The 24,311-nt window shown below is 36.8% G+C and overlaps 1 protein-coding gene across 4 annotated transcripts; it reads left to right on the top strand.

The window, feature by feature from the left end:
- Window positions 1-81: 81 nt before the first annotated feature.
- LOC103720763 (mechanosensitive ion channel protein 2, chloroplastic-like) lies at window positions 82-23,001 on the top strand. Of its 4 annotated transcripts, none has more exons than XM_039122315.1 (14): window positions 82-339; window positions 1,138-1,370; window positions 1,452-1,511; window positions 2,605-2,762; window positions 4,220-4,340; window positions 4,434-4,528; window positions 4,636-4,749; window positions 7,072-7,132; window positions 7,756-7,905; window positions 8,012-8,122; window positions 9,881-10,048; window positions 10,169-10,282; window positions 16,389-16,445; window positions 21,910-23,001. In XM_039122315.1, exons 2-14 carry the CDS (start codon window positions 1,293-1,295, stop codon window positions 22,684-22,686), a joined length of 2,064 nt encoding a protein of 687 aa, XP_038978243.1. In that variant the 5' UTR covers window positions 82-339; window positions 1,138-1,292; the 3' UTR covers window positions 22,687-23,001. The 4 variants fall into 4 exon arrangements, with proteins under 4 accessions (XP_038978243.1, XP_038978244.1, XP_038978245.1 ...); XM_039122316.1 differs by having other exon boundaries at window positions 82-264; XM_039122317.1 differs by lacking the exon at window positions 1,452-1,511 and having other exon boundaries at window positions 83-339.
- Window positions 23,002-24,311: the final 1,310 nt, after the last annotated feature.

Here is a 24,311-nt window from a genome sequence, read left to right on the forward strand (position 1 = left end):
CGGTACAGCGTGGATGTCCACGAGAAGCAATGGCTGAAGTTCTGAACGTCATGGATCTCAAAACACCCTGACGACCAGACAGAAACTGCCAATGAACCAAAGAAAAAAGGAGGGGGACTTGCCGTCACCTACGCGGCTAACGTTATCGACATTGCCGTCCCGCTTGCCCCGTTTGGTTGCGGCGCCCTCCTCCGATTCGCCTCCCTCGCTTCCCCTTCCCCCACCTCCCTCTTCCCCTGTTGCCCGAATTTCAGAAACCAATCGGTAATTTTCGCGCTAAATTCTCCGTTTATTTACTAATCGTCGTGGGGATTGATTTGTTCCTCGCTTCCCTTGCAGGTAATTTTAATTTCTGTTCTGTTATCCCTTTCGTTTTTTCTCGGATTGATCTTCGTGATAGAGAGTGGTTGACGGTGCTAATTTTCTGATTTTAATAGTTTTAATCGCATGGAACGGGTTTAATTGAACTGCGCTTGATGAATTTTGGCTGGGGTTTGTTCTTCTGACTCTTGTTTCTGAGAAATTAAAGGCTAGATTGATGCTAGAAAGCTATGCTTTGTCTCTCACCAAAATCTCGACGTTGAAAGGGGGGAAAACAAAATTTGAATTGCCGAAATAGTTTGGATCATTAATTGGAACAGAAACAATGTGGAAAATAGTCTTTTTTTTAAAAAAAAAAGATCGGACAAAGCTCGAGTTGCAGTTACAAGGTCACTAATTCATGTAATGAAAAGGTGAAAAGAGCAGTTTGTTTCATTTTTTTTACGTTTTTTAAACAATACTCATCTTCTGGAAGCTAACATAAAGTCTTTATATTTAAATTGGTTTCACTAGAACTGTCACGCGAAAAAAGCTATTTCTGTGTTTATCATAAGTAAAAACGATAGGTGAAAATTGTTATCAAGTGAATTTGGCCACTGATCTGGACTGTGAAAATTGGTGAAGATTCAAAGATTTCTTTGAGAATATATAACATTTCCAGAATCTACTGGTTTCATTGGAATTATCCATTGGTTCCTCGAGAAATTTTTCCCTCTTTTATAGTTAATCTGGATACTTAGGGAGGAGTTGCAGTGCTTTAGTAGAATGATGTGTGATTGATGCCACTAACACCTGATTTATCTACTTTTTAAACAGGTTTCAGGGTTTTGTGGTGTGCCCGCTGTACATATATTTTTGGCCTCTTAATTCGCACTAACAGAAATTTGCCACTATTTTTGGAATATTCTGGCAAGAGGACAACTTCTTGCTGCTAACATATTGGTTATTCCATTTCTGTATTTCTCTCAACCATGGCTGTTGGAGCTTCCCTGCAGTTGTTCCATGACTTTGGTGTCATCAAAAGATTTGGACAGGCTAACCAACTTAAGGTACATTATAGTTGTCAATTTGTTAGCTTAATACAACATTTGCATTTCAATTAATTTTTGACTTTGGTTACGTTTTTTCAGAGTTCAGAAATGAAGAGTTGGCACCACTTATCGAGTTTTTCCTTTTCCTCATGTGCTTCAGTATGGTTCTATTTTCTTTTTTATTTTCTCATATCTTTTCTTTATAGGCATAATTTGATCCTGTCCTCAATGCATTATTTGAGGTTGCTTCTTGTATTTCAATATGGGCTCGCTAAACTCTTTCTTTAAGTAAATTCAAAAATGACTATATTGCATTCTGATTGATTAAGTTTTTTGACAACAGTTGAGTATATCACAACTTGAATGCAGAAGTATATAGCTGCTTCTTTCTTTTTCCTTATTTTTCCCCCTAAAATACTTTTGTATCTTTTTACAACTTTTATACCTTTTTTGTACCTTTTTTTAAATGAAATTCTGCAGAGGAAAGGATTATCTTGTATGTGTTCCAAGTTCCAACTTGATTATTCCTATTTGTTGTGGCTTCTCCATGTTCTTGTTTTACCTCTGAAGCCTTGAGGTTGTCAATTTTTTACTTTGTTCTTTCCCTTCTTTTGGTTCTTAATTTTGTAAAATTCTAGGTTTTTGGTAAATCGAGTACTTTATCTAAGAATCATGTATAACAACCCAGGATTTCACCCAAAAGGGCTAACTGGAAAGTGTCATTTAGGTTCCTTGATCCTATATAAGTATCTAAGATCTATCCAGCGAATAACCGATGTGGGACTAAACACATGCCCGCATGGGTTCTCACATACCTCCTGTTTAAGCTTTGACATCTTCGTCAAGCTAAGGGTCCAAATCCATTCAAATTTAATTACAAGCACTACGATCAGCTCGTGGTCAGCTTCAATGAGCATGTGTTGTAGTGTTTCCTAGTCCACATGGACTATAGGCCGGGTCCGTTCTGATATCATTTGCATCAACTTAGGACCTTACCCAAAAGGGCCAGTTGGAAGGTATTATTTGGATTTCTTGATCCCATATAAGTATCTAAGATCGACCCAGCGAATAACCGATGTGGGACTAAACACATGCCCGCATAGGTCCTCACATCATGAGTTGTTAAAAGAAAATATTTTATAAATTTTTTCCTATCTTCCTGCTACATTATGCAAGTCACCGTAGTAAAGTGCTGTTTATTCTTTCCTTATACACATGCAGCTTAAAGGAGATCTAAATATTTTTTGTGCAGCGACAAGATGTTTGGAGTCTACATGTTTCAGACAGGATAAACAAGCCAATGCTCTTGATCCCTTATAGATACAATGTTTTCATTTCCCGGTCTTTTGCTATGCCAAGCTCTGTACATGAATTCCCTCTTCTGAAAAGTACCACCTTGGCTTTGACAAGGTATACCCTCAAGATTTAATATTTATATATTCTGATGTATCATATTTATTTATATCATAGTTTGCAGAACCTGACTATATCGGTCCTTACTGATTATACCAGTATACCGAATTGTACCAATAACAAATCGATACTCAATACGACTCCTGTACTGAGTGTTTGTATCAAGAACTGGATTGTATTGACACTATACCAGTTGGGTACCAATACGGGTACCGAAACTGGTACTGCAAATGTTGATTTATGCATGCGATACTCTGTACTTATCTGTTAATACATGTATTTAGTTGTCTTATTTATGTTAAAGACCATTTCTCATGTGGCAAAAGGAAGTGTGGTGCTTAATGCAACAGAAAAGGAGCCTAATAAATTGGTTATGATCTTTTGAACAAAATGATATGAAATATTATGTTAAAAACAAAATGAAAACAAGGAGAGAGTGCTACAAAAAGGATCGCTCTAGTTTTCTGCTGCATGATTGCATGGCAAAATAGTAATGTAATATTTGATTGACTGCTTAGCTTGGTTATATGCTTCGCTATTACTCCTCACACATGCCATACATTAAACTTTCCTACACATCCACCAACTGGCCAGTCTACATGTGACTTTCATATATGGAAACTTGGCAGAATAACTCTTGATTCTGCCTCCCATGCTGGTAGGACTAGATTGCTGATGCAACTATGAGGATGTAAATTCTATATTTTCTTCTTATTATTTTTTAGTTCTTTGGGAGTGATTGGTGTGTGATAAGGGTCAGATGAGATGGGGTTAAGTTTGAGTACATGCATCTGTGTTTTGCTTTTAAGAGCTCATACTTTACAGTGATCATTCTCTGGTCAAAGAGGTGACGACATTGTCTCTTAGGGAGTATTCATATGCAAAAGCATAAAATTGCCAAGTTTTTTTTTCTTTTTGTTACATCGACGTATATCATTTGGAGTCTTATTTTGAGGGAAAATGTCTTCACAGATGTCATAAGAGTTTTAAATTCGAGAACTGAATTAAGAAAATGAAGTAATGTTTTTCCTCAACTTACTTTGCTTAGATCAAAATCAGTTCCAATCAACTCCTACAAGATTACTGTGTTCAAATAACAACCTAGGTCCTCAAGTGCATATTTAAGGATAGCTTATATAGTCTCCCAGATTTAGAAAATTTCCAACTTCCAGGACCACTAGATTGTGATCTGCATACATCTAGACGTGACTTGTTTAAATGCTTGTGTTTTCACATATGTACACATACGAGCTGATATTAAGGTGTGTCCATTATCTACAGTCACATAATGCATTTGTTACATGATTGCTGAACTTAATTCTCATTGTTTTGATTTCTCATTGGTGTTATTGTAGATCAGGTATTTCTATATATTGTTATAACTCCACTTATTGATTGTTCTATTCCATATGTGAACATTGATATACATAATTTGACCTGAATTTGTCATATAGGTCATATAATGCACTCCTTGCAAGCCCTTTTACTCCCCAGTTAGTCCCAGCAGTTGGAATAATTGCTTTTGCTGTCTGGGGTCTTGGACCATTCATGCGTTCCATTAGAAGTCTGTTTCATGTATGTGTTTTATGCTCAGGTACTGCATTCATCAATTTCATAGCTTTATTACACTTATTAGCTAAGCAATATGATAAATTTTGTATCCTACAGAATGACAATAACTGGAAAAAGAGTAAAACATATCATGTCTCTACCTCATATATTCAACCACTTCTGCTTTGGGCTGGAGCAACACTCATATGCAGGTATCATGACCTTAAATTTTGTGTTTCCTGTAGAACTATTCTTATAAGCAGCACGCTGTGATTTGTTGTGGATATCTGCACTGATAACAACTGGTTGTTTCAATCAGGGCACTTGATCCAGTCGTTCTGCCATCAGAAGCAAGCCAAGCAGTGAAGCAACGCCTTTTGATCTTTGTGAGATCATTATCTACTGTGCTGGCTTTTGCATATTGTCTATCAAGGTAAGCTGTTGCTGGATCAATCTTCTATCATTTAAAATGATTTTTGTTGAATATGGATTGTCTATAGCTGTATACCATACATATGCAAGCTGTATACCCATGTATACATGAAGTGCTAGACTGCTGCAATGACATCCATCTGGATCATTCACATAGAGGCTAATTGCTATATTGCAACATTCCAAGCCACCATCTTTTAATTTACCAAGTTACCGTAATGGATGCACCATTAGAAACTAGTTGTTGTTGCGGATTCTCGAGACTCGAGAGTATTTTCTGCTTTTATCCTTCTGCCACCTGTGCCATTTCTGATAGTGTCCTATTGAATGGTGGACTTAAATCTTTTTTACTTTTCCAGCAAATACCTTTTTCCTCTCAAATGCATACTGTCCATGGATTCTTTGCATCATTATGACAGAATGACCCTTGTGGTTGTCCCAAATACCTTTTTCCTCTGAAATAAATACTGCCCCATCGAGACTCTGCATCATTACTACAAACTGATACTTGTTCGTCATGTTTCAGTTTCATGAAACTTTTTGTCCATTAAACTTGAATATCCCTTTTCTATATATTGTTGTTTCTGCGTTGTTTTTTGTTTTTTTATCTACAAGTGCAAAAGTACATTTCACATGCTTCTGTGCTTGCCATGTAAGCTTCTTTTATAGACTTAAGCTGGGTTTGATTAAAACATCTGCTTGCATGTCAAACACAAGCATTTCACATAGATGGTGATTTATAGAGTTGGAAAAATTTTATAACTGTTTCTATTTTGTGGTCTGACTAAATTGAAGTAGTCATATATCCTTTGGTTAAGCTGTCAAATAATAAATATCCTTTTTTTGTATATATCACCCATTGTACTGAACCTATCTTCTGAGGGCGAAGAAAGGAGTGAGATAGAAGGCACACGAACTTGGAAGAATTGAACATGGGGGACATGAAGCAGGAGCAAAAGGATTGCTATAAATGTTGAATAGACGAAAATTGCATGTCAATTGTCAACCAGATGATCATAGAAACCAACCAGATGAAAAAACTCCTTGACATAATGACTTTCTATCATTATTCTTAAAATTTGGAACATTTACATACCAAAAAGTAAAAATTGGAGCATCTGTATAATCTTTCCTGAATTCTTGACAGAAAGAGAATTCAAATCTGTATCTATATTGCTTTCTTAATTATTCATCGGAACATAATCAAAGATCTAAATGTTGTCACTGTCATCATCCTTAACCTTGTTGTTGTACATGATTGTGTCCTCATCAGGAAGAAAATGACCACTGAAGAAATGTATCCTAAATCTTCAATTTCTCATTTGTATACTCTTTAAAATGGGAGCTACTTCAAAGCTGGATGCTTGAGGAAATGCAGTTTTCTCCATATCTAATTCTATCCACAAAGAGTTGATTACAAGAATCATTGTGATCATTTCCTTAATATGTTTTTTACTTTTCATACTCCATTTTCCAGTCACATTGCTCATTGGTGTATGTTGGTCACATCACCAAAGACTTGGAGCATGTATCTGCCAACCTGCATCATCTTTGGTCGGTCAACATTTTAATGATGAGCTTTGGTGCTTATTTTGCAAGTTAGATTCCTCTATTCTCCTTTCACTCACCTGTAGTTATTGTCTTTCTTGAACATCATAAAGTTTCTGTCTCTACCTTAAGGTCTTTCCTTTGTTTTGTAAGTAGTCTGTCAAAAGATAAATCTGGCCAAGTGCCTATCTCAAGATTTAGTACCAGAATGATAAGCATGAATAGGCAGAACATAAAAAATAGACTTGCAAGAAATTGGAAGAAAAATAAAAAAGTTCTCTCAGTATGAGATGATTTCTGTGCAGCTCAATAGTAACGTTGTCTTGCAAGTCATTGTTTACTTTGTTGTGGGAGCTTGATGCCAATATGTATAGTCCCATCATCCCATGTGTACCATCAAACAAGTTCTTTTTTTGAGGTTCAGAGGAGCATGTAGTGTTTTAAGCTGATTTATCTATGTTCATGGGTTTGGCATGCTACATGTTAGCCATAGAGGCTAAGAGGAGTGTGTCTAACTTGTTGTATATAAGCATCAAGAAACATGTACGCAGCATGCAATTTGTTTATTTATTTATTTTCTTTCTGGAAAACCATTTGAATTGACCTTTTCTTTTATATGACTCCTAGCTGATATTTCATTTTGCATGATTCTTTTTTCCTTCATTGCTTGCTTTAATTTATAGCTGTATGTTGCTGATCTAGACTTTATTTTAAAATACTAGCCTACGAACTAGTATTCTATGTTTGGTACTTAACCTTGTTGTTTCCTTTGCAGCTTAATTCAGCAAACACAGAAATTCTTTAAGGAGACAAGTGGTTTTGATGACACAAGAAATGTATGTTTCTGTTATAATTTTTGCTAAGCAAATTTCTTCTTTCTTTTCTTGAACTCATAATAGTTTTTCTTTTTCTTTATTGTTTTGGGCTTAAGTGAAGGACTTACTGCTTGGCTCTATATGTGCTATCATGATTGCCAAGAGAAGGGAAAAGCAATTTCTATTGGTTTTGAACTTTGAAAGTTTCATTTAATATTCAATTGTTTTGCTGTCTCTAAATTTCATAAATTTTGATGTAGAGGTTGATTTTGGAGGCAATTATGATAACAAGATATTTTTATTCTTGAATATGCTTGTAGTAATTAAATCTTGCTACTTAAAAGGGTTGCTAGTTTCATAATCAGTCCACAAGGGCCATATCTGGAATTACAGAATGAAATCTTGTTGCATTTCAGTTGATCAAGTATCTTATGGTGTAGATTTATGTGCCACTAATAAATGATCTTAAGAAGGATCCATTATCTCCCCCCCCCCCCCCCCCCCCCCCCCCCCCCAAACATAAAAAAAAAGAAAAAAGAAGTCTCCATTTTTAAAATACACAAGCTTTTCATGTAGTTTTATTCTTATGTTGATGGAGCTGTTTTCTTTTCATTGTGTTTATTTAATTATCTGCTTGATTGCAGATGGGTTTTGAATTTGCTGGTAAGGCTGTGTACACTGCAGTTTGGGTTGCTGCATTTTCTTTATTCATGGAATTGCTGGGGTTTTCTACCCAGAAATGGATTACTGCTGGAGGCCTGGGAACTGTCCTCCTGACTCTTGCTGGCCGCGAGGTATTGCCAGAATTTAGAAAAGTACCATACTGCTGTAGTGTCTTCCCTATGAGGTGTTGGTCTCAGCCTTTTTGCTGATTTGGTTGATAAATCATGTATGGTGCAGATATTCACAAACTTCCTCTCGAGTATAATGATCCATGCAACACGTCCTTTTGTTATGAATGAATGGATTCAGACTAAGATAGAGGGTTATGAGGTTTCTGGTACCGTCGAGGTTAGTTTTAAGACCACAAGTCACAACTAATATGTTGTTTCAATCTTGATGGTAGTTGGTGATGCTTGCTTTTTTAAGTCCTTTTTCAGGGCATGAGTGCATACTATTTTCCCTTTTAGCATCAGTTAGGAAATCAATCATGTTGTTTATATACATATACATAAACATTCATACATACATACATATATGATACATATACATATATGTATACATACATATATACATGTACATTTATATACATTATATATATGCATATACATGCATGTGTATGTATATATGTATATGTATACATAGATATCTTTATATACATATATCTTATTGCATACATATACATGCATATATACACATGTATATGTAGGTGCATATGTACATACATACATACAGAATGCAGAACCGTTCCGAACCGTCCAGTTCGGGGCGTACCGAGCCGTGCTAGTGGCGAACCGAGACGGTTCCGATATTCAAAATGGAAAACTGACAGGAGGTGGAGAGGGAGAAGGAAAGAGAGGAAAAGAGAGAGGGGGAGGAAGGGAGGGCCGCCGAAGGGCGCCAGAGGGCTGGAGAAAGAGCTCTGCCCTATGGACCATTGCGTCGAACAAAATAAGGGTCCGTTGGGGCTCTTTTTTAATCTGAAAATTTTAAGTAAAGTCAGTAAAGAGGCTCAAATTTTAAGTGAAATCGGCAAACTCCTTGTCGACTTTACTTAAAATTTTTAAAATAAAAAAGGACTCTGATGGACCCCTGTTTTGTTAGAAACAGGGGTCCGGAGCGTGGAGCCCTTGTTCCAGCTCTCTTGCACCCTTCGGACGCCTCCAGCAACCCTCCCTCCCTCTCTCTCTTTTTCTCTCTCTTGTTCTCCCTCTTCCTCTCCCTCGCCTTCTCTGCTATGTCGGTATGGGCACGACACGGAACGACACTGGGGCGTACTGAACCATGTCACCAGCTGGCCAGTACGGGCTCCGGTGCTGGCACGGCAAACCTTGTGTATATGTACATATACATGTTTACATATACATATATGTATACATACATACGTGTGTGTGTGTGTGTGTCTCTATATATAGACATAGACACATGTATGTATGCATGTATACCAAGGTTTGTGATTTCAGTACTAGGAAATATACTTTACCGGTTTAGTATGGTACAGGTTGGTACGGTAAGGTATACACCCTGTATCGAGATAGCTCTTGAGCCAATTTTTCTCACATTTTATTATGGTACTGCCCACAAATGGAGAGTACAAGCCGATACGCATCCTAGTTCACCTTAGTATACCTTTGTACGGCTCGGTATGGGTTGGTATGGGGCCTGTATCAACCCAAATAGTGTTTTTGTACCTGTTCTGGCCTGGTGCTATATGGTTCGGGGTGATATGGCAAACAACCAAACTCTATTTTATATGTATGTATATGTAAATCTATACATATACATATATATAAACATGCATATACGCACATACATACCAACATGCAGAGAGATATTGATATAGGGCGATATGGTAAACACTATTGTATATGTATGTATATGTAGATATGTACACATACATGGAAAAATTTATAAACATACATATATGTTACATACATACATACATACATACATAGAGAGATAGGTACATATATTTCCTTGTATTCTATGTGTTGAATAAATAAATGTATATGTATCATAATTGATGGTAGTTGCTATTTACTGCCTTTTAGATATTATTATATGCAATCTTATGCAGCTACTTCTAATGAAACTTTATTTTCCCTTCAGCATGTGGGTTGGTGGTCTCCAACAATTATAAGAGGTGATGATCGTGAAGCAGTACATATTCCTAACCACAAATTTACAGTAAATGTTGTAAGAAATCTCAGCCAGAAGACTCATTGGCGTATTAAGACCCATCTTGCCATCAGCCACTTGGATGTTAGCAAAATTAATGTGAGGACAGTTCTGCTGATTATGTCTTTCAGTGAATACTTCTCGTTTCATTGATATTTTTGGCTTTTATACCTCTCTCTTTCTCTCAAATATGTTACCTTCACATGCCTTTTGGAGCAGAATATAGTCGCAGATATGCGGAAAGTCTTGGCAAAAAATCCTCAAATAGAACAGCAGAGGTTGCATAGAAGAGTGTTTCTAGAAAATATCAACCCTGAAAATCAAGCTCTTTTGGTAAACACACTTTTAAGCTTTTAAAATCTTGCCTCTTTACCATGTTGTATAAGTAAACTCTAATTGTGCTCTGAAGCTTTGATTTACTATAGTAGGTGATTATTTGCCAGTTTGTAGGTGTTGTATAAGCTAACTTCTTAAGGATAGGGTAAATAGTATTGAGTAGAATCAATAGAAGAAAGGTAATAAATTGTGTTTGCCAAGCTTCATGTGCATGAAAATATTAAATTTATTTAGGTGTCCTGACCTATCAGAATGCATGGACTCTATCTGCAACTCTGCATTCCCCCATTAGATGGCAGTCTTATCACATCTTGTCTGTCTAGATTTATTAATGCAACCTCGACCTTTTCTGAAGTATCAGTTTCTCATGTATCAAGCAAAAAATATAACCTAATTCTCCCATTCTGAAACTCACGCTCGAATATTCAAATCGTTCCTTTTTCACAAGGATAATTTCTTGTTATCTTTAAAATTCTGTCTAGAAAGAATGTGATCACAATTTATAAAGCATGCATGCTTCTACCTAGTTAATTAAGCTAACTTTAAGCAGCCATTCTTGTACTTTTGCTATCAGATAAGAGCACATTAGGGCAAAAAGAGAATTTTGTCTTCCCATTTCAAACACAGGCCACATTGCGAAACATTCTAAAGAAGCTTCTTCACATGGTACTCCTTGCAACCTTAAATTTGCCATGAATATAGAATGTCATGTTAATATGTACACTAATAAGTAAGGTTCGCCGTCTCGGTACCAAACTCCGTACCGGTGCCATACTAGCATTGTATCGGTACGGTTCAGTACGGGATTTTTTCGGTGTACTGAGTGTTTGTACGCCATCCGTACCAGATACCGGTACCGAACCGGTACAGTACGTTCCGTACTGGCTGATTCGGTATTGGTACAGCGAACCATGCCAACAAGCTTTCTATATCTTTAGATATGCCGCTTTACAAAATTTTGATATTAGGCAGACACAACTTTTGCTGCATGAATAAGTCTAGCATTGGCCTGCATTATGTTGCATTAATCTATATGCCTAATCTCTAGCTAAAGTTTTCTCCTAAAGGGACCTGTACACTAATCAACTTCATGGATTTCAAAAACAAACGATACTCTTAAGGTGACATGATCTCTATATCTCTTGAGGTGCTAGGTGCTAAAAAAGTGCTCACCTGAGGAAAGCAGGTCACTAATTTGTGAAAAATGCAATAAATATTGTTTCTACGTAAAAACAATGCAAACATTGTAACATTATTCATTTAAGTTTCAACATCCTACATCATAATTGTCTTAGACATGAGCTATCATGTCTCGCATCAAAAAAAAAAAAAAAAATCAAATCAAAATACCACTTCACAAAAGGAAGTAAATGTAAATCATTAGACATCTTATAATCGCTTCATTGTTCAAACATGACAACAAAATGCCACTTCCCATAACATGTTTCTGAAGAAAAAACATAACAAAAAATTGCTAGACATCCTAGAGTAGCTTCAAGCCTTCAAGCATCATCATCAACATAATCATTGATTCCTTCATCAGTAGGTTTATAATCGTTAGTCACATTGTCTGTCCTTTGAATTAGCCTCCTCTTCAAAATCCGGTTAAGTTGAAGCTATTGCACTTGCCACGATCTTGCATGAGGCCTAGTATTCCTTTAGCCCTTCATTTATGAGGGCTCCAATAGACCAAAATGCCTCTCAGAATAAAACTAACAGAGCTTTTAAAGAATGGGAAGAAAAGGGACAAGAAGAATGTTGTTGGAGATTGGAGACGTCCTTTCTCGAATGTCTCTTGCTTTATCTCAAGCGGGCATCGCTTCAGTAACCTGCCTCACCTGGGGACTATCGAGGCACTCCAAGGCTACCTCCTCTTGCCCGAGATCATAGGCGAGCACCTAGAAATCTTTAGTAAAGAATTTCAGTTTTTCATGCTATCCTCGAAAGTATCAAATTAGCTGAACCTCACTTTCCACTTTCCAAAGTTTGAAACAGGGTGACTGGGTAATTTTCTGGACAAACCAAAGAGGTATATTGTTGCCTAAAAGTTAAAAAATGAGCTTTTCCTTCTCCACATCCACCATTGGATAAGAATGCAGAAGGGAAGACAACTCTCCATATCAATGTTCTGAAGCCTTTCTTGCACAACACCTGTTTTGGTGTCCAGGTTACGGGTCAGCGGAAGAAAACTGTCAATATCAGTGTTACCTGGCTTGCACAGCATATGTTTTAGCGTTCAGGTCACATGTCAGTGATTCAACTGCAGGTTGATCCATTAGCCCATCGCATCATAAATAAATAAACATATAAAAGTAGTAAAAATTTCAAAATATAAAATAATAATGATGATGATGATGAGTTCATCATATATGTTACATATATGCCAAAAAATAAAAGAATATTGCAAGTTATTTGCACAAAAAATAAGATTAAAAATGTAGATTAATATCTCCTACCAGCAATACCCTATAAGAATAATTTTGGATGACAATGATGATGAAGGAAATTAGGACTTGGGATGAAGCTTTTACCATGGTTAAAATAAAGTCCTAATCCTATATAGTAAACTAGTAAAGTAATAACGTTTAATTGTTTTGTGTTATTTCAGCATCTTTTAAGTGATTAACCCGGACAGATCAAAAGTGGGTTGACGCGTCCAGGTCGAGTCATATGGGTTTTTGGGATTTCTGGATTTGGGATCGACCTGACCCATGCATGTTTCCAGGTCATGGGTCGACCTGGTCAACTTGCCCAGATTTTAAAAAAATTGATCCATATAAAAACAGTGAATGCCTATAATTTTTTGTCAATCATAATATTAATGATCAGGTTCTGATATTCTGAGTGCCAGGCTATCAGCACTGCATCACAAGATATGATTTGCTTGCTTGATCCTACGTTGAATGATCAACTGAAATTTTATTTTGAATCAAAGAAAAGAAAAGAGAGATTTTGATGTAAATGGTTTGTGCTTCTGTTGGATGTAATCCTAATACCTTTTCTTCAGGCACCACATGATAGTCTTGCAACTGGGCTTCAAATGACAACATGAGACATGCTGATTGCATGTCTACAAGGTTGTGAAAGTTTGACGTTCCTCAGAAGAAAATATTACTGCTTTAGGATGCCCATTTTTGAAGAATCTTTAACTGAAACATTCCACAAAGAATTTAGCACATATAATGAACAAATGGTAAAAAAGTTTCGAGATACAACCTAAGGGTCTTGAGACATGGATTTAAGCATATAATGTCAGACAGTTCAAAAGTTAAATTGAAAGCTATAAGGAGAAATTAAAGTTTAATGGGCTATATATGTATTCATTTATACATAATTTTTAAGTTAAATTCTAAAACATGTGATGGTAGAGGGGGCAATGGGGTATTATGGGTTGGGGGGAGGAAGGTTAGTGTTAGTATAGAGACAACAGTATTAATGTAAATGCAAGTAGTTGCAGTTTATTTATACTTAATAGTATATCATTAAATAAAATTTCTTTTCAAATAATATTTTGCTTGAAAATCTAATGGCAGTTTTGGTGGGAAACTTGACAGACCCATATCTTCAACTTGCTCTCTGAGTATAGCTTAGATGAAAAAGTAGCTTGTATGCCAAAAAAGTAGATCTAAAGGATAAAGCCTTGCCTACCTATCTAACTGTATCGGCAGTCATGGAAAATCTTTTGGCAATATAGGATTAAATGCGTACCTTAAGGAGGCTAAGATTTTTTTTTTTTGTCTAACGGGTGGTGAAGAATCATTTACCACAAAATTTGGACAAACACTGGCAAATTGATGTAAACAAAAGGAGCTATACTTTTAAAAAGACTAAAAATGATCCTTGTGAAGGTAATATCCATATTTATATCCAGTCAGCTCTTATAGTATTCATATTTATTATCAGGGCAATATGTAGATAAGCTGAGCAAAACTGTAAAAGTTGGTAGATAACAACCACCCATAAAGAAGAATGCTACTTACCATTCTTTTGACAACAATATTTCCTGCATTCCGATATTTATGATGCCGACAAGAATGTACGATATGATGTTTTTTATGATTTTCTAATGTGATAATATAAATTCTTATTGTGCTGTTATAAAGTGGAAACTTTGCTCCAGTAAACATTTCTTCTTCATTGCCAATGTTGCTTATATTTCATTTGAAACTCCTTTCTGATTTCATTTAAACTTTAACTGCATGGTATAGTGTAGTCTTTTCCAATGCTACATACAAAAGTTCACACGCAAGAAAGTAAATGTTGTTATTCTAATGCTCAACTATGAACTTTACATTCAACATTTACCTCTTAAGATTAAATGAAAGTATTTTTTACATCTCAATCTAGTTAAAAGATATTAAACAAGATAAATCTAAACCTGTCAAGTATATGAGAATTAATCTTATTGTATAATTAGTTTAATAACAACAAAAAGTTCCTTCCCAATCTCTTGCCCAATCACATTCATCATCATGGTATGCTTACGTCTCTACTGTTTATAAAAGAGCGAATAGAATTTTTGTCCAGAAATGTCATGGCTTTTTAGTCTAACTAAAGATATCTTGGTCGTCTAAACTGCTCCAAATATGATTACTTTACCAAAAAATGGACTGCCGAAATGATTAAAATTCCAAAAACCGGAAGAAAATTGTGACTAAGTTACAACTATATGTTTTGATCACTTTTTGAGCCAGAAAACATTGGAATTCATTGAGTTCCATGAGATATCAATTATGGATCTTGTTCAATATGTTTGATTCATGAAATCCAATATTTCTGTTAAAAATTATACTTTTTCATAAATCAGTAGAAAATTGTCACTAAATTATGGCTATAATTTTCAGCCACTTTTTGACCTGGAAATCACTAGAATTTTGGTTGAGAGCCATCAGATATTGATTGTAGATCTCAAGGAGACCTATCCAATAAGTCTAAGAACATCAAAAGCTGATATTCTCATGTAAAGTTGTACCTTTTGAAAGATTATTGGTTCCATATAGACAAAGGCAGATTCGAACCATTTGATCTAAGGATGGTGTAACTGTCCCAAACTGGGCGGTTTCGGCTGTTCCAAGCCGTACCGGTGGCTCACCAGTACGGTTCCGGCAACGAAAACGAAACCTGTTGCCGGAGGTGGAGAAGGAGAAGGAAAGAGAGCGAGCAGGAGAGGGAGGGAGAGAGAGAGCGGGATGCCGGTGGAGGGCCGGAGGAGGCCGGGCCATGTCTGGTTCCTCTGTTTCGAACGAAATAGGGGTCCGGCCGCGGCCTCGCACCCGCGGCCTCCGTCGGGCTTTCTCGCTCTCCCTTCCTCTCTCCCCCTTCTCACTCTCTCTTTTTCTCTTCCACGGTCTGCGTGCCGTCTCCTCTGTTGGTATAGGCCCGGCATGGCCTGTACTGACTCGTGCCGCCGGAAAACCGGTATGGTGCCTGGTATCGGTTCCGGCAACCTTGATTTGATCTAACATATCTCTAAACAAAAGTTGTATATGAATTGTAACATAGTAATCATATAACTATACTCCTTACAATAATACAATAGCAATAGTAATGTAATATAATGGAGTAGCTTGACCTTATGCAATGTAATAATTATATCAAACATTTTTTATATTCAAAACTACAATTCTATCTCAAGCAATAGATAATATAATTTGATGATTTTTTACAATTGTGTTAATGATGATTATAGATTTTGGTTATATTTCTCCTTCTACACATGCATTTGCACGAACACTTCACTAATCGGTACAAAAATATGTGGAACTAACAATCTTTAGGTAGTATCAAACCTTCGTTTGAGTATGGTAGTACAAATCTGGGCTTCAAGTTAAACTTATTCCTGATCTTGTGCCTGAGGAAGGGTATGGCTCAAACATATAACTAATGTGTTTTATTTTATAAGATATTAGGATGTGCATGTATCTCCCCTAAAGTGTAGTGGCCCTGATTATATCTGATATACATGGGTATACAATAACTAGCTCTAGAATTCCAGATTCCTTTGTGTGCTACATCTATAGGTATTGGTTTAAAATTGTATTTATGTTTCTATCATTATTCCTTCAGTGTTGATATCATTTATATTCTTTCAATTGTGTTTCAGATTCTCATATCATGCTTTGTGAAGACATCACATTTTGAAGAGTATCTCTGCGTCAAAGTAAGAAAATAAGAATCTCTCCCAACTAATCTATTTAAATGATCAATCTGATAATTTTTTTTAATTTTTCTCATCATTGCAAGCATGATTGTTTGAACTGCCATTACATGCATGAACTGTAAACATTTTAATCACATAGTTTGTCTCATGTTTATTAATGTTAATATGGATAAAAGGGATTTTTCGCCATGCAGAGCTGGGCTTGGGGGTCATTTCATATGATGGTCTATGTACATGGATTTTATGTTATGTTTTTGAGCTGCCTTACAGATTATGAAACAGGTGGGTTAAGTAATAAAATATAATATTTACTGTGGAGACACATGAGAAATGCTATGTCAAGAGATGACCTTTTTATATTAGTAGAAATAGATCACAAGAGTATATTCTAATACCATTTTGTAAACATCAAAGCCTTGTTCATATTATTCTGGATGGATATTTGAAAACATGAGAAACTCCTTTAGTGGAAATATGGGAACGAAAGTTGAGACCTAGCAGCATACTGATCCTATCGGATGACAGAGGACCCGATGAAGTGTGAAAGTATAGGCAAGTCAGCATAGGGATCATTTTAGCAAATATTAGACACTAAGGAGAGGACAGTCTCAATGAGGTTAACAAACTGGCTCATACTTAGCTTTAAGCTCTGCATCAGGAAGTCATAAACCCGTTGACAATTTCTGAAGTAAAATTCAACCTCACAGTTGCATGTGCTGGCTCACAGCTTGGATCTTCAGTCCAAATTAGTTCAGGCTCTACTCAATTGTACATACACATGAAAGAAATAAGTCAATATCTACCTTCCATTTTGGAAGTTTGCAATATGAGCTCTAGGATAAGGTACAGTGTTGTGAAAAGGTTAACACAGATGGACTGATTATCCAATACCTGTCAGAAGTAGATGATGAGGATTTGGATTATCAAGCAATATATCCTGGAAAATGCATGTTGAGCGGCAGAAGATATTGGATCTGGATTTAAGGCCTTGGAGATGGCGTCATTGGTCATCTCTTGCGAAAAGAGTGCACAGATTGGTGGAACACCACCTACTCACCTCTCCCAGCTAGTCAGACATCTATAGTAGGGTGATATTATGTGGCATGTGGTGAAAGTGTCGGCCATAAGAGTGAGAGAATGGAAAGAAAAATATCTTAAGGCGAGAGACAGCAGTGAGAACTGAACTGGAATTAGAAGTGTTCAGGCCCCTATAGGCCTGATAATTTTTATAGTGAAACTTCACAAACTATAGGCTGAAGATAGATAAGATGGAGGTTCAACAAACACTCGAGTGAGGTGGGATGGATATAGGAAAAAGAAAAACACTTAGTGCTTGTTTGGAAAATCCAGCAGGATTGGGCTGGATTTCCTATGGGAATTGGGCCTGTTAGCCTGCCAGCCTCTTTTTTTCTAAAGGCCCGTCTTACTCTTGGCCTAAATCCCATCTATGGGCATGTTGGACTATATAAGTCTTTTTTCCCCTCCCATAGGATTTGAGCTGGAGAGGAATTGGGTTGATATGGGCCTTATTTAAATAAGATGTGTAATCTATGATCCAACAGCCAGTTGGATTTTCTGTTGGATCATGGACTACACAACTTATTTAAATAAGGCCCCCATCATCCCAATCCCACTCTAGCCCAAATCCTGTAGGAGAAAAAAAAGAGACCTTTATAGCTTTTTCTTTTTTTTTTTTAATCCTGCCGGCCAACAGACCTATACATGGGACTTAGGCCAAGACTAGGATAGGCCTTCAAAGAAAAAGGGGTTTGGGCAGAGGCTAACAGGCCCGATTCTCATAGGAATCCAGCCCAATCCTCTTGATTTTCCAAACAGGCCCTTAGAAGTTACAAAATGAGGGAGAAGGTGGTAAGGAAATACTTGTGAAGTATTAAAGAAGGTAAATGCTAACAAACAAAACCAGCACTGAGAAAAAAATGACTGAAGATGTGAAAATGAGTTCCTATTAAAGTGATACAAAAATAGCAGTAGAGGAATAAGATTGGTGTTGAATTGGGTGATGGATTTCTTAGTGAGAGCAGCTGACTGGAATGGGATCACTCCGAATGAAGATGAGCCTAAAACATTTCTCCTTATTTCCTTGTAAAATTGATGGTTGGAGAAAAATAAAGCTAAAGTTATTGAACTCATATGTATCATTCATCAAGGGAAGCTTTGAAATCAGAAACTACAGACGTTTTATGAGCTGGTAATTGATTTGCTCATATTGGTGATGTTATGGTTGCTGTACTCAAAGAAGCAGTGCCAAATATGCCTCTAGAAAGATCAGAAGTCGGTGTCTTGACTGGATATCTACAATATTCAGCTGGGCATGAACAAAATCATTTGGTCCCAGTTAAAATTTTTGAGTTTTTGACAACTATAGGCATCTAAGTTTGTCAAATTCCATTGAATGGCAAAGTGTGTTGACAACTACAAAATTCCAGAAGCAGTCTCAGCAAGTTGGGGAGATGATCATGAGAGTCTGATACCATGAAATTTGATACCCCTCTGCTTAGCAACTAAAGGTTCTGGGTTCAAATCTTTGGTGGTGCATCTTCAAGTATGAGAACCTAGTAATTATAGTGTGGTTCATCTTCAAGTAAAATACACTATATGGACAATTGATTTGATACGTGTAATAACTAATAGTTGGCGCATATGATGCACATGAACTTCAAGCATGAGTATTTGATGGAAAGCTATGATCCCATCAGAATATAGTATGTTGCGGTACATGCAATGCATATGAGTAACTGAAGAGAAAAGAGCATTTGATGGATGGATGCCACATCATTTGATGAGATGTTATTCGTAATAAATGTGATTGATTCAAGTGGATGGATTATATATATTTGATGGATGGTTGGATTTAAGAGGAGAGAGGATTTTGTGGAATAGACTCCAATATTTTTTTACTGAAATGCCAATGATTAGATTTTTTTAATTCAAGTCTTTATTTTTAATTATGGATTGTTATATACATCCAATATTTGGTCGTAGACTTCTATTCATCTTAACTCATTAGACTTATGGGGAAAAAAGTAGGGGGCACTCATTGTAAGTGGTGTATCGAAGGAGATTGTATCAATCAAGGTCTGCAGGATCGGTACTGGGACTCGTACCAGTTTGTGACTAGTTCAGTATGATACTAGTACGTATTGTATCGAGCCAGGGCATATTGAACCTATGCGAGAGAGGCAGAGAGGAAGAGAGAGGAGGAGGGAGGGAGGGAGGAGAGGGCATATAGAGAGGGGAAAGAGGGAGGAGAGAGAGGGAGGGAGGGGGGAGAGAGAGGGAGGGGGCTCACAGAGGGGGGGAAGAGGGAGGAGAGGAAGAGAGAGAGAGAGTGAGGGAGAGGGGCTCATGGAGAGAGGAAAGAAGGAAGAGAGGGAGGGAGGGAGGAGGGAGATGGGGGCTTCCCTTGGCGTCGGTTAGCATGGATCAACGTTGAAGGAGGGGGGGTAGAGAGAGAGCGAAAAGAGAGAGCAAGCACTTTCTTGAGTATTCGGCTGAATGCTGGTGGAGGGGGTTATAAACTGAATTTACCCACTAAACTGTCCCGATTTGGTGTTAGTTCGTTCGGTAAGCCGAACCACCCGATTTAGGTTAGTTCGGCGAATGCTGATATTAATGTTATAGGGTGTGGTCGCTGTAACTGGTATATTGACATAGATGGTATTAATGCATTGAGCAGGGGCTTTATGGTGACATGTTAACGCCATTTGCGGCTTTTCTAACATGCATCATACATGTCCAAGATCTAGTGAAAGTATTTTGCATCACAGTTTTTTCAATATTTTTGAAATTATGGAGAAGGAACATTCCATGATGGTCATGATTAGATGATTGGATGACAATGAATATCTATGATCCATTTCAGAACAGAAAATTTGATGAAGTTTATGCTTTTTTCTGCCTCCTATTTTGAATCCCTTATAATGCAGGAGGTTGCGAGTTATTTGAGAATTCTCGATATTTTTTTTTGGGGGGGGGGAGAGAGAGAGAGAGAGAGAGAGAGAGAGAAATATGGAATATGTTGACATCTCTCTCTCTCTCTCTCTCTCTCTCTCCAGCCTTCCCCTTTTTCTTTTATTGCACAACTTCCACAACTATCCTATTTTATTTGAATGTTCTTTCTTTTCTTTTCTTTTGCCTGGATAATTGGGTAGCCTACAACAGCTCAGATGATTTTGTGGAATTGAGAATCTCAATTTTTTTGATGCAGACTTTCTTTTTTCTTTTTTCTTTTTTCTTCCATTGTTTGTTTGCTTTCTTTTCTCTCATGAGATCACGTGAAACCATCAAATGCCAAATGGATGACAATTTTATTGAGTTTCCATTTTTTGTGCTAATATAATGCACGCTCCTTGAAAATGAGTTGTCTGTTGGAGAAACTGCTAGGCTCTCCCCACACCTTGCTCTAATTTAGGCATATTTTACAGTATAATCGAGGAAGAGATAATGCTTTTGTCCCTTTTTCTCTATAATTTGTTGCTTTAATTTCCTGATGAGAGTCGGAATTGAAAAGCCTACCTAAGTTTCTCTTTCATTCTAGTATATTGCTTATTCAAATGGACTGGGAATTATAGAGCCTATCCAAGAAGTATTCCATATCTTTAAGGCAATCTGTATATCTATCAAGTATTTTAATTCATGCAATCACAACCACCCATCTTAAAAAAAATGCAATGGAGCTATTATATAGCAATAGATAATAGCCATAGGCTTCTCACATGGTATGTGAACACAGTTTAGAACCAATCTGTGTTTTATGATTTGTTGTACCCCAATATAAAAAAAATTATCTCTTGTGATTTGAGCTCTTTTTCTAGTTTAATTAATTGCACTGGGAAGAGCCTTGGAAGCTTTGTTATTTTTTTAAAAATTTTGTTATCATATGTAAAACCTCTAACCATGTAGATCTTTACCGTATCAACTATTAATAAAGCTCAGGTTTGATCAATTAACTAGCAGAGATTTCCAAGGTTGCCAATTAGTGCAGTTGGTAAAGTCATTGGGGGTTGGGTGCCAATGGCCTGAGATTGAGTCCCACCCTCAACTACAAATTTGGCCAGGCTTTCCCTGTCCTAGATCTTAAAAAGAGAGGTTCCAAGATTTCTAGTATTGCAAACTACTGCCAACTTCGGAGAGTGAACGTGAACTGTAACTTTGACAAGAATCCCTGAACAGTGGGCTGCCCATTTGTCTATACCCCCTCTCTGCATAAAATGTTTAATAGTTGATATCTTTTTTCTTCAGTTAGCTTCCCATATTTTATGAACTTTCGGCATTATGATACAGTGGCACTTCCAGTTCTTGTTGTTGTCAACCTCATATGCGCCTTTCGCTTCTGAAGAATTTAGTATTGTTTCTCAAACAATCTTAGATTGCTTTATCAAGCTCAATTTGAATATGATAATAACAAACTTGATGGATTTTGGTGAAAAATGAAAAACAATAGGAAGCGGTTTTGCTAGATCTCCTCAGAGTCATCAGTCATCACCGGGCCAGGCTTGCCACTCCAATTCGCACCGTGCAGAAAATATATGGTGATGCAGACATGGAGAACATTCCTTATTCTGAGACCATTGTTACCCGTTCTGCTGCTGCCACCAACCGCCCGTTCCTTCTTATTGAGCCCTCACCAAGAATCAATGGTGATGACAAAGCTAAGCCCCGTACATCACGGACTAATGGAGAACAAACTTCGAAAGCTACTTCTGCATCAGGGCCCAAGGTCACTCCATCGTCTGAAGGCACAATCTTAAACAATTCAGACAAACAGCTACAGAAGAAGAAAAGCTCAGGAGACACGCCTTCCAAGAGTAATAAGGCTGATCCTGCAACAGCACCATCATTGAGTTCCCAGCTTGAAGGCTTGGACTCAGTAGGATCGACCTTTAAAGCTGGTGGTGAGAATCCTATGTCCCCAGAGGCTGTTAGCGAGCAGGTGGATGGTACCAGTCCAGTTCATGCTAAAAATGAAGGTGAAAGGGTGCCTACTACAACACCCCCAGTAGCCAGGCCTGCCTTTGAAGATAACATTGTCCTTGGTGTGGCTCTTGGGGGGTCAAAACAGACGCTTCCAATTGAAGAAGGGATGGGTCGAGCAGCTTCTTCATCAGAGGCAAATGACTTGGATAAGAAAGGGTCTTCGTCCTCTACAAAGGATAAGAAAGAACAGATTCCAGCAGTCTCTAGTCAAGCAAAAGTAGACACGAAGGATCAAGAGAGGTGACATCAACAAAATTTATTGAATTGTTTGATGGCATTCCAAAGTTGGTATATTTGTTTCAAATCTGTTTTCTCTAGAGGCTGGTAAAATGCTGTTGTACATTGTTGTGATAATAGGAATGATTCTCGTCTACTTTCAAAAAAACAGAAGGGTAATGATTCTTGTCATTGTTCTCAAGTATTAAAATTTTAATTGCCTGGTGTTTTTGTCTTTTTGGGCTGCCTTTTGGCAAAACGTAACTGGGATCTGATCAATTGATCAATAACTTCGATCATGATAAGTGTTTGAGCTTATGAAGATCATGTGTATTCTCTTTCATACCTTTCGTTTTTTTTGGAGAAAGAATTATCATGCTTTTAAAAGGATGTGTGATTATAACTTATATTTCGCAACTGGTGTTCCAAGTGGTAGATGGATGGTTGGTATGACATATGTTGCATGCCCTAACAAAATTCACAAGCTTTGTCACACACACACACACACACACACACACACACACACACATATATATATGGTACGGGCAGAGAATTAGGTGGAGCATAGAAGATTTACCAGATGTTGGGCAGATGCAACAAAAATATGGAAAAAATATATTATCTATCTTAATAAAAGGAGATTTAAATTTTCAAAAGATTCTATGACCAAATTTGTATGCTAAGATATCATAGCTTTTCTAATTAAAACTTCATTAGATAAATGTACATCAAGTCTGATCAACCTGCACAACTTGAAGAAACAAGTTTGACTGTCAGCAACACTGCCTACAGGATCCTAATTTGGATGGTGACTATATTTCTTTAAGACTGAGGTTTGCTCGTTATTTTAGCTTTTTTAACCCAAGAGTACTTCTTCAAGAGTATCTATATTCATCTCTGAATTTTCATAGCTCCTCCCATTTTTTTTTGTGTTTAAAATGAGGTCTCTTCCTTGTAATCTATCTAGATGGAGAAAAAAAGTTGCGCAAATTCTCACCTTGGAAGTAGAATCTCATATTTTAAGCAAAAAAAAAGTAGAATCTCATATCTCATCTCTGATTGGTGCATTATTCTTTCCCTCTTTTTCCCTTGTATTTCCTCTTTCTTAATGTTCCTTTTCACATTATAGAGATTTCTAGAGACAATCACTTGGCAATCCCAATTACTTGGTATTGGGACTTTAAAGCCACAAGAAATAAAAAGTTGTGAATTTGCTATGTCTTTAGGTTTTATATTGGTTAAATTTTTTTATCAGATAGTATAGTTATTGTTTTGGATTATCTCCTTAGAATAGATGCAACTTATGGGTGTGTACATTGGAATGTTTTGACCTATTTTCCATCTGGCATACTCTGATGTTATTGGTATATACTTGATTAATTATATAAGAACACATGACTAAAATTGATAAAAATTATGTCTGATATTAGCATATATTTTTATCCTAGTGAAACTTAATATACATTGAATGGATTACGAAAATTGAAAAACTATGAATTACAGCTGTGGCTACTCTTGATAGTAGTTCTAAAGGATATGCTTTCAAAATTGGATTTCTTTGCTATCCACATCACATGTGTTTTGAGCTAAATAAGCTGACCATGAATTCCGAGTTCAAGAATTTGTTTTGTTTTGATAGTATAAAATTTCAAC

Source organism: Phoenix dactylifera, unplaced genomic scaffold, assembly GCF_009389715.1.
Source record: "Phoenix dactylifera cultivar Barhee BC4 unplaced genomic scaffold, palm_55x_up_171113_PBpolish2nd_filt_p 001465F, whole genome shotgun sequence".
NCBI lineage: Eukaryota > Viridiplantae > Streptophyta > Magnoliopsida > Arecales > Arecaceae > Phoenix > Phoenix dactylifera.